Genomic DNA, 19278 nt, shown 5'->3' on the forward strand with positions numbered 1-19278 from the left:
GGTGTTTGCACTTTGATCTAGCCATCCAGAGTGTTCCAGAAAATCTGAAGTAGCCAGCATACTGAAAAATGTAGCAAGCTAGAGGGTGCAAGGGCATAACCCCCCACAAAATGAGGGTTAGTTGTCAGCTATTTTGCTGGCAGATGGTGCTTATGGAACTGGCCATCTGAAATATTGTTCCGTTCTCTTTATTCAAATCTCCACTCGTATTCAACAGGCGACAGGCCCTCCCCAAAATAGCGTCCCCGCCTCCCACCACCCTGACCCCGCCTCGAGCCGAGAGGGAGCAGCGAGTGGCACCGCCGCGTGAGCCAGTGCAGCGCGAACCGAGGGAGAGAACGAGGGCAAAGAACGAACAGCGAGAAAAGGCGACCGCGGGGTTGAAAGAGAAGCAGAGGGAGAAGGAGAGGAGGGTGCAACTATCTCAGGAGAAGCCTGAGAAACGGGCCATCGCGGTGGCAACGATGGAACGAGGGAAGGGGAAAGAGGAGAAGAAAGGAGGAGTGGAGAAAGAGAAGATGGAGTGCCCTCCCAAGTCGAAGCCAGCCAAGGTCAAGGCAGAGCCTCCTCTGAAAAAGAGGAAGAAGTGGCTGAAGGAGGTCCCCTCTTCATCTGATTCAGACTCGTCCGAGGAGGCAGCCAGTGAGGATGAGAGTGAGAAACCATTTTGTGCATATAGGGCCAGTTTCCCAGACACGGATTAAGCCAAGTCCAGGAATAAAAAGCATTCTCAATGAAGATTCTCATTTGAAATAGCTTTTTAGTCCAAGACTAGGCATAAACTGTGTCCATGATAGTCCATCATAAAGTAGCCCATAATATTTTTGATACTTAGTGAACCCATTTTGTACCGATTTATTGATAGCTACACCATACATACTATATAGTGCACTACTTTTGACCAGAGCCCCGTGGGCCCTGGTCAAAAAGTAGTGCACTATAAAGGGAATAGGGTGCCAATTGGAATGTAGACCATATCTGTTTAGCCTATAAGTATGCGTTTGTGCATTCAAACTGGGTGGAGGGATTATGAGATGTTCGGGGGAGTAATAGGTGTCTGTGTCTGCCCTCAATGAATGGAATAGAATGACTCAGGAGGGGAGACAAAAAGATAATCTGTCAGGAATGTATTTGGCAATTGGGTAGAGATGCTGTGTGTGTAGTGTTGTCACGATAGGAACACACAATGCAGACTACACTATTTTTTTTCCTTTATGAATTGTACTGTATGTTACATAATTGTGTGCAAAAGCTTGGAAATGCATTATTATTATTTTACTTGTGAGTTACAACATAAGATAACATTATGCCCATCTTCCTCAGTTTCCATACCATAATACGCCTGAGTATTTTGATACAGGTGGTTTGCCAACCCTATGTATGTGTTTGTGTGTGTGTTGTCTAAACCCTTTATGTGTTTGTAACCTCTGTGCAGTGCCAGTGCGAGGTGGGGTGAACAACCGGGCCATGCGTGAGATGTTCAGGAGCTATGTGGAGATGCTGGTCAGCACGGCCCTGGACCCCGACATGATCCAAGCCCTGGAGGATACAGACGGTGAGAGCCCAGAACACACACACACACACACACGACCCTGGACCTCGACATGATCCAAACCCTGGAGGCCAGACATTAAGATCAGAACACAGTCAATTTCAAGGAATATAACTTTAAAAAAAAATAATAATATTCGGAATAAATTCAAATGTGGCACTGACTCACAATGGCTTGATGATTTACCATTGTCTCAATGAAGAGTTCAACAAGCTTGTGCGACATGCACGTACAGATACAATTCAGCTAGAGTTAGCGGTTGGTGGTCAAGAAATATCCACCTCGTAGTACGGATGAAGCCTGTGCTGTAATGTACACCTAACTAAATCTGGCTAGTTAGAAAACCCTGACTGTAGATCTAGCTTCCTTCATTGTACTGCCCCTTCCCATTTAAGCCATTGAAGTTCAAGGTCGACCGCAGTACTACAGGCATTGTTTGCAGGAAACAGGATCTGCTTCGTGGTCAATTTTCGTATAAAAAAATAAATAAATTCAAAGATGGTTTTTGTATCAAAAATTGCTTCTAATACACAAGTTGAACTGATTTATTTAAAAATGGCACCCAGAAGAAGTTAATAATAGTTGCTAATGGAAGCCTGCAGTACCCCAGTCAGCCTTCAACTTGAGTTACTCAAAGAGAAGGGGCAGCACTAAGCAAGTCTGCAACGTCACTTCCTGGAGTAGCTCAAACTGCGCATGTTATGTCTCCATGAGATGCCATCTTAACAGTCTTCATTTGGCTTCAATGCGCGATTGAGTCTTCAAATAGGAATGAATGGTGTCATGTGATCGATGGTTTTGTCCATTCATATACTGAACAAAAATATAAATGCAACAATTTCAAAAATTTTACTGAGTTACAGTTCATATAAGGAAATCAGTTGAAGAACCCGAATGTGGAGGTCGTGGACTGACGTGGTTAGACTTGGTCTGTGTTTGTGAGGCCGGTTGGACGTACTGCAAAAATGGTCTGAAACGAGGTTGGAGGCAGCTTATGATAGAGAAATGCAACAACTCTGGTGTACATTCCTGCAGTCAGCATGCCAATTGCACGCTCCCTCAACTTGATACATCTGTGGCATTGCACAGTTTTGTCACACGACACATTTTAGTGGCCTTTTATTGTCCCCAGCACAAGGTGCACCTGTGTAATGACCATGCTGTTGACTCAGCTTCTTAATATGCCACACCTGTCAGGTGGATGGATTATCTTGGCAAAGGAGAAATGCTCACTAAAAGTGATGAAAACAAATTTGTGCACAAAATTTGAGAGAAATAACCTTTTTTTGCATATGGACATTTCTGGGATCTTTTATTTCATCTCATGAAACATGGGATCAACATTTTACATATTTTTGTTCAGTGTTTGTGTATATAGTCATTAGTCATTGCAAGAGGTCTTTTGTTGACCAATAAGAAGGCTGCACCATTAGAATACAATTTTGTGTGGGCCCAATAAGCATTTTGGGGAAACAGTGTTTCACAGTACTATCATTCTACTATTACTGTAGACATATATAAAGGATGTTTTCTGAAATTACAATTATTTCGGCAAAAATTTTAATGTGGCATGGGTTACTATTTCAGCGTTGTCTCAATGAAGACTTTGGCGTTCAACTATCCACTTTCAACATGAATGCGCAGTTACAAGCTGGCTCGAGTTAATGGTGGTTGCATGATACATTTCCACCTTCGTAACATGGATGAAGCCTGAGCTGGAATTTTGAAGCTAACTGAAGCTGGCTAGGTTTAGAAAATCATGAAAAAATCTAACTATCGTCATAGAACACCCCTCTGGACCCAACATGACACAACACACACACGTACTCGGCCCTGGAGCACACTGACAGTGAGAGCAGAACACACTCACTCACACAACCCTGGACCCCGACATGATCCAAACCCTGGAGGACACAGAAGTTGAGTGCAGAACACACTCATTCACAAACACACACACACATACACACACTACCAATATTTTGTAAGAACAGCTGTATCTAACATACAATGAACACCAGTTGACCTGGGTCATATTCATTAGACAGCAAATGGAAGAAATTGGACTGAAACAGGGTGGGACTCTTTGGAAGTTCTTCAATAGGAAATGCTGATTTGCATTTTCTGTTACAAAACATTAAACTTTTTCCATGATTTGTCCTAATGAACAGGGCCCTGATCAGGAGTGTGAAAAGTTACAGAATGTCCAGATAGACATATATTTTGTAGAACAGATAAGATTATCTATCATGATAAAATTGGGAATCATGTCTGATATATTCATAACATTCAGAATGTTTCACCTCACTGAATTATACCCCAGTAGCATCAAGGGAGTTGGAGTTAGTAACTTACCTGCCATTTTTTGGGACAAATCCTAACTTCACTGTGCCCCTTGGGGCAGAGAAATGTTCGCAAATCTGAAGGAATGGACATGCAGTTGAAGTCGGAAGTTTACATTCACCTTAGCCAAATACATTTAAACTGTTTTTCTCAATTCCTGACATTTAATCCTAGTAAAAATTCCCTTTCTTTAGGTCAGTTAGGATCACCACTTTATTTTAAGAATGTGAAATGACAGAATAATAGGAGAGTGATTTATTTCAGCTTTTATTTCTTTCATCACATTCCCAGTGGGTCAGAAGTGTACATACACTCAATTAGTATTTGGTAGCATTGCCTTTAAATTCTTTAATTTGGGTCAAATGTTTCGGGTAGCCTTCCACAAGCTTTCCACAGTAAGTGAATTTTGGCCCATTTCTGCTGACAGAGCTGGTGTGTAGGTTTGTAGGCCTCCTTGCTCGCACACACTTTTTCAGTTCTGCCCACAGGTTTTCTATAGGACTGAGGTCAGGGCTTTGTGATGGCCACTCCAATACCTTGACTTTGTTGTCCTTAAGCCATTTTGCCACAACTTTGGAAGTATGCTTGGTGTCATTGTCCATTTGGAAGACCCAATTGCGACCAAGCTCTAACTTGATGTCTTGAGATGTTGCTTCAATATATCCACATAATTTTCCTCCCTCATGATGCCATCTATTTTGTGAAGTGCACCAGTCCCTCCTGCAGCAAAGCACCCCCACAACATGATGCTGCCACTCCCGTGCTTCAAAGTTTGGATGGTGTTCTTCGGCATGCAAGCCACCCCCTTTTTCCTCCAAACATAACGATGGTAATTATGGCCAAACAGTTCTATTTTTGTTTCATCAGACCAGAGGACATTTCTCCAAAAAGTACAATCTTTGCCCCCATGTGCAGTTGCAAACTGTAGTCTGGCTTTTCTATGGCGGTTTTGGAGCAGTGGCTTATTCATTGCTGAGCGGCCATTCAGGTTATGCCGACATAGGACTCGTTTTACTGTGGATATAGATACTTTTGTACCTGTTTCGTCCAGCATCTTCACAGGGTCCTTTTCTGTTGTTCTGGGCTTGATTTGCACTTTTCGCACCAAAGTACGCGCATCTCTAGGAGACAGAACTCCGCTCCTTCCTGAGCGGTATGATGGCTGTGTGGTCCCATGGTATTTGTACTTGCGTACTATTGTTTGTACAGATGAACGTGGTACCTTCAGGCATTTGGAAATTGCTCCCAATGATGAACCAGACTTGTGGAGGTCTACAAAAAAGTTTTTATGATGTCTTGGCTAATTTCTTTAGATTTTCCCATGATGTCAAGCAAAGAGGCACTGAGTTTGAAGGTAGGCCTTGAAATACATCCACAGGTACACCTCCAATTGACTCAAATGATGTCAATTAGCCTATCAGAAGCTTCTAAAACCATGACGGAATTTTCTGGAAATATCCAGGCTGTTTAAAGGCACAGTCAACTTAGTGTATATAAACGTCTGACCCACTGGAATTGTGATACAATAAGAAATAATCTGCCTGTAAACAATTGTTGGAAAAATTACCTGTCATGCACAAAGTAGATGTCTTAACCAACTTGCCAAAACTATAGTTTGTCAACAAGAAACTTGAGGAGTAGTTGAAAAATGGGTTTTAATGACTCCCAACTTAAGTTTATGTAATTTTCCGACTTCAACTGTAGGTCTTGCATTATGCCTATGCTTTGTGAGAAAGTACAAGTTGCCTCATGGTTATCCCAAGTTCAGGACTTGGCCCTAAATCATTCTGATTAGGAGTTAGATGTATTTGATAGAAAGGGTCACTGTTGCATGATTTACACAATTGCGCTGAACTTATTAGGCCTGGTTATGCATTCACCTTTAATTGCAGGAACAAGGTTATTAGAAAGAGTCTGATTCAGCAGTTGCTTTGTGCTCATTTGTGAAAAGCAGCTAGTGTGGTCATGTCAGCTGTAATATGTCAGTAAAGAGTTTTGTAAGGGCCCAACGCTTAACGTTAAATTGAACGTAAACTGTACTGTTCTAAATGACCAGTTGAAGAAAGTTGTGGTTATGGTGGCTGAGAGATCAATTGTTTGGTATTTTGAGATTTCAAATGGTCAAACCCCTATTGATCAGGCTACACCATGCCACACACACCAAACAAGAGCAAACATACCTTTAGGAATGTTGAAGAGCAGTGCACACTGTTGTAGGAAAGTGTGCCGTTCAGTACAAACCGTTGAGGATTGTATATAAAAATATTTCATCAACTGAATATGCCCCTGGTTAGCCTCCCCAAGGTTTGGAATGATTGAGAGCCTTGTGAAACATATCCATTTAATAATGTTTTGCTCTCCATTGGTTCCCTCAGATGAGCTGTACCTCCCCGGGATGAGGAAGATTGACGGCATCATTGTGGAACAGAAGAGGAGGCTGATGAGGAGAATTAACATGGGTACTCAGCACCAGGTAACCTGCTTTGAATGTACTCTGTGTGTGTATATACAGTACCAGTCAAATGTTTGGACACACTTACTAATTTCAAGGTTTTTCTTTATTTTTACTATTTTTCTACATTGTAGAATAATATTGAAGACATCAAAACTATGAAATATCACATGAAATCATGTAACCAAAAAGCGTTAAACAAAATCAAAATATATTTGAGATTCTTCAAGGTAGCCACCCTTAGCCTTTTTTTCCCACCTTTATTTAACCAGGTAGGCAAGTTGAGAACAAGTTCTCATTTACAGTTGCGACCTGGCCAAGATAAAGCAAAGCAGTTCGACACATACAACAACACAGAGTTACACATAATATATAATATATATATATGCCATTTAGCAGACGCTTTTATCCAAAGCGACTTACAGTCATGTGTGCATACATTCTACGTATGGGTGGTCCCGGGGATCGAACCCACTACCCTGGCGTTACAAGCGCCATGCTCTACCAACTGAGCTACAGAAGGACCCCACATGGAGTAAAACAAACATACAGTCAATATACAGTAGAAAAATAAGTCTATATACAATGTGATCAAATGAGGTGAGATAAGGGAGGTAAAGGCAAAAAAAAGGCCATGGTGGCGAAGTAAATACAATATAGCAAGTTAAACACTGGCTGACTTGGTAGATTAGCAGTGGAAGAATGTGCAAAGTAGAGATAGAAATAATGGGGTGCAAAGGTGCCTTGATAACAGCTTTGTACACTCTTGGCATTCTCTCAACCAGCTTCACTTGGAATTATTTTCCAACATTCTTGAAGGAGTGTTCACATTTGCTGAGTGCTTGTTGGCTGCTTTTCCTTCACTCTGTAGTCCAACTCATCCCAAATCATCTCAATTGGGGTGAGGTCGGGTGATTGTGGATGCCAGGTCATCTGATGTAGCACTCCATCACTCTCCTTATTGGTCAAATAGCCCGACCACAGCCTGGAGGTGTGTTGGGTCATTGTCCTGTTGAAAAACAAATGCTAAGCGCAATCCAGACGGGTTGGCGTGTCGCTGCAGAATGCTGTGGTAGCCATGCTGTTTAAGTGTGCCTTGAATTCTAAATAAATCACAGACTAAGCACCATCACACCACCACCTCCATGCTTCATGGTTGGAACCACACATTCGGAGATCATCCGTTAACCTCTTGCTTCTACCCGCAGGCGTCCCATCTAGAGCTCTGGAAATGCAAATGCGCTACGCTAAATGCTAATAGTATTAGTTAAAACTCAAACGTTCATTAAAATACACATGCAGGGTATTGAATTAAAGCTACACTCGTTGTGAATCCAGGCAACAAGTCAGATTTTTAAAATGCTTTTCGGTGAAAGCATGAAGCTATTATCTGATAGCATGTAACACCACAAAAGACCAGCAGGGGACATAAACAAAATAATTAGCATATTCGGCGCTACACAAACCGCACAATAAAATATAAAACATTCATTACGTTTGACCATCTTCTTTGTTGGCACTCCTAGATGTCCCATAATCACTATTGGGTCTTTTTTTCGATTAAATCGGTCCATATATAGCCTAGATATCGTTCTATGTAGACTGTGTGATAAATGGAAAAAAATAGCGTTTCATAACGTAACGTCATTTTTGAAAATACAAAAAGTCGATGATAAACTTTCACAAAACACTTCGAAATACTTTTGTAATGCAACTTTAGGTATTAGTAAACGTTAATAAGCGATCAAATTAATCACGAGACGAAGTGTATTCTATAGGGATTCATCTTGATATACTGTCCTTCTATTTCTCGTCCAAATTATCCGGTCGGAGACCGGAAGAAATGGGCTGTCTCTTGTTCGTTTGACCAAGAAACAAATCCTAGGCAAATGACAAGACTGTCGTGTGGAAGCTGTGTGGAAGCTGTAGGTACTGCAACCTCAGCCATATGTAATGTCTTTCGCCCATAACAATGGGTTGAAGCGGCGGATGGATATATTTTTCCACTTTCAGTGATCAGATTTTCCTGCACTTTTCAATGAAACGCACGTTATGTTAAAGCCACAGCCGTGATTTAACCAGTTTTATAAACGTCTGAGTGTTTTATATCCACACATATTAATCATATGCATATTCATATTCCTGGCATGAGTAGCAGGGCACTGAAATGTTGTGCGATTTTTAACAGAATGTTCGAAAAAGTTGAGGGTAGACTGAAGAGGTTAACCTACTCCGCATCTCACAAAGACAAGTTGGTTGGAACCAAAAATCTCAAATTTGGACTCATCAGACCAAAAGACGGATTTCCACCAGTTTTATGTCCATTGCTCGTGCTTCTTGGCCAAAGCAAGTCTCTTCTTATATTGGTGTCCTTTAGTAGTTGTTTCTTTGCAGAAATGTCACCATGAAGGCCTGATTCATGCAGTCACCTCTGAACAGTTGATGTTGAGATGTGTCATGTGTCTGAACTCTGTGGAGCATTTACTTGGGCTGCAATCTGAGGTGCAATTAACTCTAATGAACTTTACGGCAGCAGATATAACTCTAGGTCTTCCTTTCCTGTGGCGGTCCTCATGGGAGCCAATTTCATCATAGCACTTGATTTTTTCAATTGCACTTGAAGAAACTTTAAAAGTTCTTGAAATTTTCCGGATTGACGGACCTTCATGTCTTAAAGTAATGATGGACTATCGTTTCTCTTTGCTTATTTCATCTGTTCTTGCCATAATATGGACTTAGACCTATTTGGTAAAAGATCATCTTCTGTATTAGAGGTCGACCGATTAATCAGCATGGCCGATTTCAAGTTTTCATAACAATCGGTCATCTGCATTTTTGGGCGCCGATTACATTGCATTCCACTAGGAAACTGCGTGGCAGTCTTGACCACCTGTTACACGAGTGCAGCAAGGAGCCAAGATAAGTTGCTAGCTAGCATTAAACTGATCTTATAAAAAACAATCAATCTTCATATAATCACTATTTAACTACACATGGTTGATGATATTACTAGTTTATCTAGCTTGTCCTGCGTTGCATATAATCAATGCGGTGCCTGTTAATTTATCATTCAATCACAGCCTACTTCGCCAAACGGGTGATGATTTCACAAAAGCATATTTGTTGCAGGAATGTACCTAACCATAAACATCAATGCCCCTCTTAAAATCAATACACAAGTATATTTTTTTTACACCTGCATATTTAGTTAAAATACATTTATGTTAGCAGGCAATATTAACTAGGGAAATTGTCGCTTCTCTTGCGTTCATTTCACGCAAGTCAGGGTATATGAAACAGTTTGGGCTTGCCTGGCTCGTTGCAAACTAATTTGCAAGAATTTTACATAATTATGACCTAACATTGAAGGTTGTGCAATGTAACAGCAATATTTAGACTTAGGGTTGCCACCCGTTCAATAAAATACAGAACGGTTCTGCATTTCACAAAGAATAAACGTTTTGTTTTAAAAATTATGGTTTCCAGATTTGACCATATTAATGACCAAAGCCTCGTATTTCTGTGTTTATTTTATTATAATTAAGCCTATGATTTGATAGAGCAGTCTGACTGAGCGGTGGTAGGCAGCTGCAGACTCGTAAGCATTCATTCCAACTTTCCTGCATTTGCCAGCAGCTCTTAGCAATGCTTGAGGTACAGCGCTGTTAATGACTTCAAGCCTTTCAACTCCTGAGATTAGGCTGGCAATACTAAAGTGGCTATAAGAACATCTAATAGTCAAAGGTATATGAAATACAAATGGTATAGAGAGAAATAGTTGATGCATCATGATTCCTATAGTAACTACAACCTAAAACTTCTTAACTGGGAATATTGAAGAACTGGGAATATTGAACCACCAGCTTTCATATGTTCTGAGCAAGGAACTTCAACATTAGCTTTCTTACATGACACATATTGCACTTTTACTTTCTTCTCCAACACTATGTTTTTGCATTATTTAAACCAAGTTCAGCATGTATCATTATTTATTTGAGACTAAATAGATTTTATTTATTTATTATATTAAGTTAAAAATAAGTGTATATTCAGTGTTGTAATTATCATTATTACAAATATATACAGTTGAAGTCGGAAGTTTAAATACACCTTAGGCAAAAACATTTTAAACTCAGTTTTTCACAATTCCTGACAATCAGAGTAAGAATTCCATGTCTTAGGTCAGTTAGGACCACCACTTAATATAAGAATGTGAAATGTCAGAATAATAGTAGAGGGATTTATTTAAACTTTTATTTATTTCATCACATTGCGTCAGAAGTTTACATACACTCAATTAGTATTTGGTAGCATTGCCTTTAAATTGTTTAACTTCTCTGGGATAGGTGGGACGGTAGCTTTCCACCTGCCCAACATCCAGTGAAAATGCAGAGCACCAAATTCAAATAAATTACTATAGAAATGTAACTTTCATGGATTCACACATGTAATACACCAAATTAAAGCTACACTTCTTTTGAATCCAGCCAAATTTGTAGAATTTCAAAAAGTCTTTATGGCGAAAGCAAACGATGCTATTATCTGAGGACAACACCCCAGCAAGCAAACACAGATGATCAAATTTCGACCCTCCAAGCTCGACACAAAATGCAGAAATATAGATATAATTCTAGATATAATTCATGCCTTACATTTGACGAGCTTCTTCTTGTTGGTACTCCAATATGTCCCATAAACATCACAACTGGTCCTTTAAAAAAAATTAATTCCTTCAATATATATATCCAAAATGACCATTTATTTGGCGCGTTTGATCCAGAAAAACACCGGCTCCAACTCGCGCAACATGACTACAAAATATCTCATAAGTTACCTGTAATCTTTGTCCAAACATTTCAAACAACTTTCCTAATACAACTTTAGGTATTTTTTCAGGTAAATAATCAATAAAATTTAAGATGTGATAAACAGTGTTCAATACCGGAGGAAAACAAAGTGTAGCAAGCTTTCAGGTCACACGTCTCTAACAAAGAGTACACTTCCCTCTACCCTCGTTCTGAACAATGCTGCTACTTCATTTCTCAAAGGGAAAAACCTCAACCAATTTCTAAAGACTGTTGACATCCAGTGGAAGCGATAGTAACTGCAAGCAAGTCCCTTAGAAATCTGGATTCCCAATGAAACTCATTGAAAAGAGTGACCTAAAAAAAATTGAATTGAAAAAAAAAATCGGAATTGTTTGTCCTCAGGGTTTCGCCTGCCAAATAAGTTCTGTTATACTCACAGACATGATTCAAACCGTTTTAGAAACTTCAGAGTGTTTTCAATCAAAATCTACTAATAATATGCATATCTTAGCTTCTGGGCCTGAGTAAGCAGGCCCAGAACACGCTTTTCATCCGGATGTGAAAATACTGCCCCCAATCCCAAATAAGTTTTTTAACTTTGGTCATAACATTTTGGGTAGCTTCCCACAATAAGCTGGGGGAATTTTGGCCCATTCCTCCTGACAGAGCTGGTGTAACTGAGTCAGGCTTGTAGGCCTCCTTGCTAGCACATGCTTTTTCAGTTCTGACAACAAATTTTCTATAAGACTGAGGTCAGGGATTTGTGATGGCCACTCCAATACCTTGACTTTGTTGTCCTTAAGCCATTTTGCCACAACTTTGGAAGTATGCTTGGGGTCATTGTCCATTTGGAAGATCCATTTGCGACCAAGCTTTAACTTCCTGACTTTATGCCAGCAGCATACCACCCTGCATACCACTGCTGGCTTGCTTCTGAAGCTAAGCAGGGTTGGTCCTGGTCTGTTCCTGGATGGGAGACCAGATGCTGCTGGAAGTGGTGTTGGAGGGCCAGTTGGAGGCACTCTTTCCTCTGGTCTAAAAAATATCCCAATGCCCCAGGGCAGTGATTGGGGACACTGCCCTGTGGTGGGTGCCGTCTTTCAGATGGGACGTTAAACGGGTCTCCTGACTCTCTGAGGTTATTAAAGATCCCATGGCACTTATTGTAAGAGTAGGGGTGTTAATCCCGGTGTCCTGGCTAAATTCCCAATCTGGCCCTCAAACCATCACGGTCACCTAATGATCCCCAGTTTACAATTGGCTCATTAATCCCCCTCCTCTCCCCAGGTCGTTGCTGCTAATGAGAACATGTTCTCAGTCAACTTACCTGGTAAAATAACAAATAAATAAATGATGTCTTGAGATGTTGCTTCAATATATCCACATAATTTTCCATCCTCATGATGCCTTCTATTTTGTGAAGTGCACCAGTCCCTCCTGCAGCAAAGCACCCCTACAACATGATGCTGCCAACCCCGTGCTTCATGGTTGGAATGGTGTTCTTCGACTTGCAAGTCTCCCCCTTTTTCCTCCAAACATAACGATGGTCATTATGGCCAAACAGTTCTATTTTTTTTTTCATCAGACCAGAGGTCATTTCTCCAAAAAGTACGATCTTCGCCCCCATGTACAGTTGCAAACCGTAGCCTGGCTTTTTTATGGCGGTTTTGGAGCAGTGGCTTCTTGCTGAGCGGCCTTTCAGGTGATGTCGATATAGGACTTTTTTTTACTGTGGATCTAGATACTTTGTGAAGATGCTGGAGGAAACGGGTACAAGGTCCTTTTCTGTTGGTCTGTGATTGATTTTACATTTCGCACCAAAGTACGTTCATCTCTAGGAGACAGAACTCGTCTCCTTCAGCAGCTGCTTGGTCCCATGGTGTTTTTACTTGCGTACTATTGTTTGTTTGTTCGTTCAGATGAACATGGTACCTTCAGGCGTTTGGAAATTGCTCCAAAGTACGAACCAGATTTGTGGAGGTCTACAATTTTTTTTCTGAGGTGTTTGCTGATTTCTTTTGAATTTCCCAAGCAAATATGCACAGAGTTTGAAGGTAGGCCTTCAAATACATCCACAGGTACACCTCCAATTGACTCAAATGATGTAAATTAGCCTATCAGACGTTTCTAAAGCCATGACGTAATTTTCTGGAATTTTCCAAGCTGTTTAAAGGCATAGTCAACTTAGTGTATGTTAACTTCCGACCCACTGGAATTGTGATACAGTGAAATAATCTGTCTGTAAACATTTTTTTGGAAACATTACTTGTGTCCTGCACAAAGTAGATGTCCCATCCGACTTCCCAAAACTATTGTTTGTTAACAGGAAATGTGTGGAGTGGTTGAAAAATGAGTTTGTGACTCTAACCTAAGTGTATGTGAACTTTTGTGTAAAAATTGTCAGATTAAATCGGTATCAGCTTTTTTTGTTCCTCCAATGATCGGTATCGGCGTTGAAAAATCACAATATGTCCACCTCTATTCTGTAAACCCACCCCTACCTTGTCACAACACAACTTATTGGCTCAAACACATTTAGAAGGAAAGAAATTCCACAAATTAACTTTTAACTGGGCACACCTGTTAATTAAAATGCATTCCAGGTTACCTTATGAAGCTGGTTGAGAGAATGCCAAGTGTGCAAAGCTGTCATCCAGGCAAAAGGTGGCTACTTTGAAGAATCTCAAATATGAAATACATTTTGATTTAACATTTTTTTGTTACATGACTCCATATGTGTTATTTCATAGTTTTGATGTCTTCACTTTTATTCTACAATGTAGAAAATTAAGAAAACCCCTGGAATGAGTTGGTTTCCAATCTTTTGACTAGTACTGTGTATATACAGTGCATTCGGAAAGTTTTCAGACCCCTTGACTTTTTCCACATCTGGTTACGTTACAGCCGTCTTCTAAAATGTATTTAATCGTTTTCCCCCTAATCAATCTACACACAATACCCCATAATGACAAAGCATGAACAGGTTATTCTCTTTTTTATATATTTTTTATTTTATAAAAAATAAACTGAAATCACATAAGTATTCAGACCCTTTACTCAGTACTTTGTTGAGGCACCTTTGGCAGCGATTACAGCCTTGAGACTTTTTGGGTATGACAGTACAAGCTTGGCACACCTGTATTTGGGTAGTTTCTCCCATTCTTCTCTACAGATCCTCGCAATCTCTGTCAGGTTGGATGGGGAGCATCCCTGCACACCTATTTTCAGGTCTCTCCAGAGATGTTCGATGGGGTTCAAGTCCTGACTCTGGCTGGGCCACTCAAGTACATTCAGGGACTTGTCCCGAAGCCACTTCTGCGTTTTTTTTTATTGTGTGTGCTTAAGGTTGTTGTCCTGTTGGAAGCTAAACCTTCGCCCCAGTCTGAGATCCTAAGCTTTCTGGCGCAGGTTTTCATCAAGGATCTATCTGTACTTTTCTCCGTTCATCTTTCCCTCTATCCTGACTAGTCTCCCAGTCCCTGCCGCTGAAAAACATTGGGCTGTCGTGCCTTTTTCTGAGCAGTGGTTTCCGTCTGGCCGCTCTACCAAGACCTGATTGGTTGAGTGCTGCAGAGATGGTTGTCCTTCTGGAAGGTTCTCTGCTCAGTTTGGCCGGGTGGCCAGCTTTAGGAAGTCTCGATGGTCCCGAACTTCTTCCATTTTAGAATAATGGAGGCTACTGTGTTCTTGAGACCTTCAATGCTGCAGAAATGTTTTGGTACCCTTCCCCAGATCTGTGCCTCTACACAATCCTGTCTCGGAGCTCTATGGACAATCCCTTTTGACCTCATGGCTTGGTTTTTGCTCTGATATGCACTCGCAACTATGGGACCTTTATGTAAACTAGAGGTCGACCAATTATGATTTTTCAATGCCAATACCGATTTGTGGAGAACCAAAAAAAAGCCGATACCGATTAATCTCCTTATTTAAAAAAGAAACTTGAAATAATGACAATTACAACAATACTGGATGAACACTTATTTTAACTTATTTCTAACTTTTGACTGGACTCCAATCAACATTTTATTCATTTTAGAATAGTGTTTTTGTAAAATGGTTAAATTAAAATATCAATCTACACACAATACCCCATAAAGACCAAGCGAAAACAGGTTTTTGAAATGTTTGCAAATTTATTAAAAATCAAAAACAGAAATGTTATTTACATAAGTATTCAGACCTTTTGCTATGAGATTACACTGAGTGTACAAAACATTAGGAACACCTAGTTGCACCCCAATTTCCCCTCAAAACAGCCTTATTTCGTCGGGGCATGGACTACAAGCTGTCAAGCATTCCGCAGGGATGCTGGCCCATGTTGACTCTAATGCTTTCCGCAGTTGTCAAGTTGGCTGGATGTCCTTTTTGAGGGTGAAAAACCCAGCAGCGTTGCAGTCCTACCATACCCCGTTCAAGGGCACTTAAATCGTTTTGCTTGTCCATTCACCCTCTGAATGGCACACATACACAATCAATGTCTCAATTGCCTCAATGCTTCAACATTATTCTTTAACCTGTCTCCTCCCTTTCATCAACACTGATTTTTAAAGTAGATTAATTAAGTGACATCAATAATTGAATTTTTATTTTACCTTTATTTAACTAGGCAAGTCAGTTAAGAACACGTTCTTATTTTCAATGACGGCCTAGTGGGATAACTATCTGTTCAGGGGCAGAACGACAGATTTGTACCTTGTCAGCGCGGCGGTTTGAACTTGCAACCTTCTGGTTACTAGTCCAACGCTCTAACCACTCAGCTACCCTGCCGCCCCAATAAGGGATCATAGCTTTCACCTGGTCAGTCTGTCATGGCAAGATCATGTGTTCCTAATATATTCTTCACTCTGTGTATGCTTCTCTGGCCATCTGTTGTATGTATCTGTTTGCAGGATTCTCATGAATTTACATTTGATATTTGTTTTATAGAATATTATGCTTCTATTTAACCTCAAGCGTTCTAGCCTTTTCAATATTCAAGGTCTACCTTTCATTCTGTCCTTCCTATTTCTCTCTCTCCACCCATTTAGGATACCCTGCACACGTACCCTCAGATGGCGGGGGACCCCCTGGACTCAGGAACTGTGAGGGTGCGGTTCAGTGGGGAGGGCTACAACCGCAAGACTCTCAACAGAGTCAAGAAGAGCCTGCCCAAACCACAGGTGTGTGTTTGTTGGTAATTCTGTGTGTGTGTTTGGGGGAGGGTGGGGTTGGTTGTCCATCTCTTATAAGTTGATAAAGTAAGTGTGTGTGTGTGTGTGTGTGTGTGTGTGTGTGTGTGTGTGTGTGTGTGTGTGTGTGTGTGTGTGTGTGTGTGTGTGTGTGTGTGTGTGTGTGTGTGTGTGTGTGTGTGTGTGTGTGTGTGTGTGTGTGTGTGTGTGTGTGTGTGTGTGTGTGTGTGTATTCCCATGTCGTGCTGTTGAACCTTGATTAGATGTGTGTGGGGGGGGGTTCATGTTTTTATACTATTAGAATAACCTCTCTGTCTTCCGCCAGGACCTTAAACTGTCAACAGAGTCATGTCGGATCTACAGCCTCTATCACTCCCTGCATCATTATAAATATCATACTTTCTTACATTGTAAGAAAGAGGTAAGGACATCCGACCTGTATTTTATACTATTGTAATAGGTATTTAAATATGTTGCGATATTTAAATAGCATTGAGAACAGTTCTTTAAAAAATATTTATATTTACCCAGCAGAAATATTAGTCCATCTTGTTTGATTCCCGAACCACTGCTTAAAGACACAAGCTTATATTGTTCCAATCAACACACAAGAGATGTAATATATAGTGTTTTATATGTCCCATGCTGACAGTCAACTAAATTAAATTCATACTTCATTGCCAATCAACAATAGTTGATAGGAATTCTAAATACTTTGTTTATATTAATATTGTGTTTCCCCAGCATACATCAAATATTGTTTATTCCTTGGGTAGATACACCATAGCCTAGACATGAACTTCTATTTTTCAAATAGACATACTATTACCATAGTCAAAACATATATTGTGCTTATATTCTGTCTTCCCTGGCAGACCAACACTATAGAGCAGGCAGCTGAGGACCCTGGGCAAGAGGAGGTGGTGCAGCAGTGTATGGCCAACCATGGCTGGCTGGACACCCTCTTCAACTCCTTCATCGAGCTGCTCACACTCAGCACCAAGGCCTGAGGGACAGACCAAGGGGAACGGATACAGAAAGAAAGAGGGAAAGCCAAAGAACATAAGGCACAGAAACTAGGGCCCCAGAAACAGAGGTTGGTGAACGAGTGGAAACGAGGGAATAGAGTTGTATAGAGGCCCCATCCCACCTGGAGTCGTGTGGGTCTGAGGGACAACTTGAAAGGCCACTCTAGGAACAAGAGGGTTGGTAGGTGTGACCTTGGAGAGTGACCTCTCCTTAGTTGCTCAATTACTAAAATATAGAATTACTTGACCTTGAGAATGGATGATGACCGCACAGGTGCTGGGGTCGTTCCTGATGGGCCAAGAGAGGAGACTGACCAATCAGGAGACAAAGACTGACATTAGGGTCACAGAGAAAAGACACAGCAGATGGATGAGGTATTGCACCAAGTTACAGAGGATTGTCATACTGACATTGTAAAACGGTGTCAGTCCCAAACAGTTCAGAGAGAATCAATTACTGTTTCGTTTTTACATAAATTATCTTTTAAAGACTCTAACGGCTTTTAACGAGTGGACGTGGGCGAGAATGATTTTTAAAACATTGTGTTAGAGGAGTGCAGTGTGACTATATGGGAACGGATGCAACATAAAGGTGTTAATTCTCGCTCGCTCTACGCGACAGTAGTCGGCAGTACCGGCGCACTATGTGGTAGTATATAAACACATTTGTATTATTTATGAGGTTTTTAATATAAACTCTCACAAGCGCTGGGATGCCGCCTTAGCATTTTAAGTAACATTTTTCACAGGTTATACATAAAATCGTACACCCACATATCCGAGCTGTCTTCCTTTTTTTTTCTATACAAAAGATTTGAGGACAAGACGAAAACATGTTATCAACTATGTCTGTAAAAGGGGAGAATGGGAGAGTATATTTGAAATGTAGACATTGTAGTGCATTAGTTCATTCATCAGAATCATGCAGGTTAAAAATGAAAGAAACTAATAACCATATACAGTTCCCTTATACACGAGTGGTTATAAATAAGTAATATTTAAAAAGGAAATAGTAATTTCAATTTTATTAGTCTGATATTTGGGCATATTACTATGTTTCCAAAAGAAAGTCAATCAAATTTTCCTTCGAAAGAAAGTCTTTGTGTAAATATTGTACAGTTCTTGACACGTTGTTTTCTTCTGTACATTAACCCTGTATTTGAAAAACAAATAAAACCGGCAAAGAACAATTTGTTGTTGAAATCAATGTATATGAAATGCAACAACTCCTCCACTATGCTGATCCTCAACACTGGAGCATAACAAGGGTGCCTGATCAGCCCCCTCCTGTACTCCCTGTTCGCCCATGGCTGCGTGTCCACGCATGTCTCCAATTCAATCTTCAAGATTGCAGACAGCAACAGTCGTAGGCCTGTTTAACAACAACGATGAGACAGCCTACAGGGAGGAGGTGAAGGCCCTGGCAGAGTGGTGCCAGGAAATTAACCCCTCCATCAACATCAACAAAACGAAGGAGCTGATTGTGGACTTCAACAGACAGCAGAGAGCAGGTGAAAAGGTTTAAGTTCCTCAGCGTACACGTCACTGACAGCCTGAAATAGTCCATCCACACAGACCGTGTGGTGAAGAAGTTGTAACAACAGCACCTCTTCAACCTCAGGAGGCCTGTTCACCCCACTACCTTCTAGAACACAGGTGTCAAACCCTTTCTACGGAGGGCAGAGTGTCTGCGGTTTTTCGCTCCCTTCTACTTGATTGATTAAATTAAGTTCACTGATTAGTAAGGGAATTCCTTACCTGGTTGTCTAGGTCTTACTTGAAAGTAAAATACAAAAACCAGCAGACATTAAACCCTGGTCTAGAAGGTAGAGGTGGTACAGGTGCATCAAAGCTGGGACTGAGACTGAAAAACAGCTTCTATACTCAGACATCAGTTACAAACGAAGCATGTGTTGAGTGAGTCCAT

General features: G+C 40.7%; 1 protein-coding gene across 1 annotated transcript in view; it reads left to right on the forward strand.

Moving 5' to 3' along the window:
• The window catches only part of LOC124048532 (proline-rich protein 12-like), a 50530-nt gene extending 31989 nt beyond the window's left edge, over positions 1–18541 (forward strand). Inside the window, 6 exon segments of the mRNA XM_046369407.1 lie at positions 218–654; positions 1436–1555; positions 6268–6365; positions 16183–16314; positions 16649–16744; positions 17199–18541. Of these exon segments, the coding sequence (XP_046225363.1) occupies positions 218–654; positions 1436–1555; positions 6268–6365; positions 16183–16314; positions 16649–16744; positions 17199–17333 (1018 nt within the window). The 3' untranslated portion in view covers positions 17334–18541.
• The last annotated feature ends 737 nt before the right edge of the window (positions 18542–19278 follow it).

This window comes from Oncorhynchus gorbuscha, linkage group LG11, assembly GCF_021184085.1.
Source record: "Oncorhynchus gorbuscha isolate QuinsamMale2020 ecotype Even-year linkage group LG11, OgorEven_v1.0, whole genome shotgun sequence".
Lineage (NCBI taxonomy): Eukaryota > Metazoa > Chordata > Actinopteri > Salmoniformes > Salmonidae > Oncorhynchus > Oncorhynchus gorbuscha.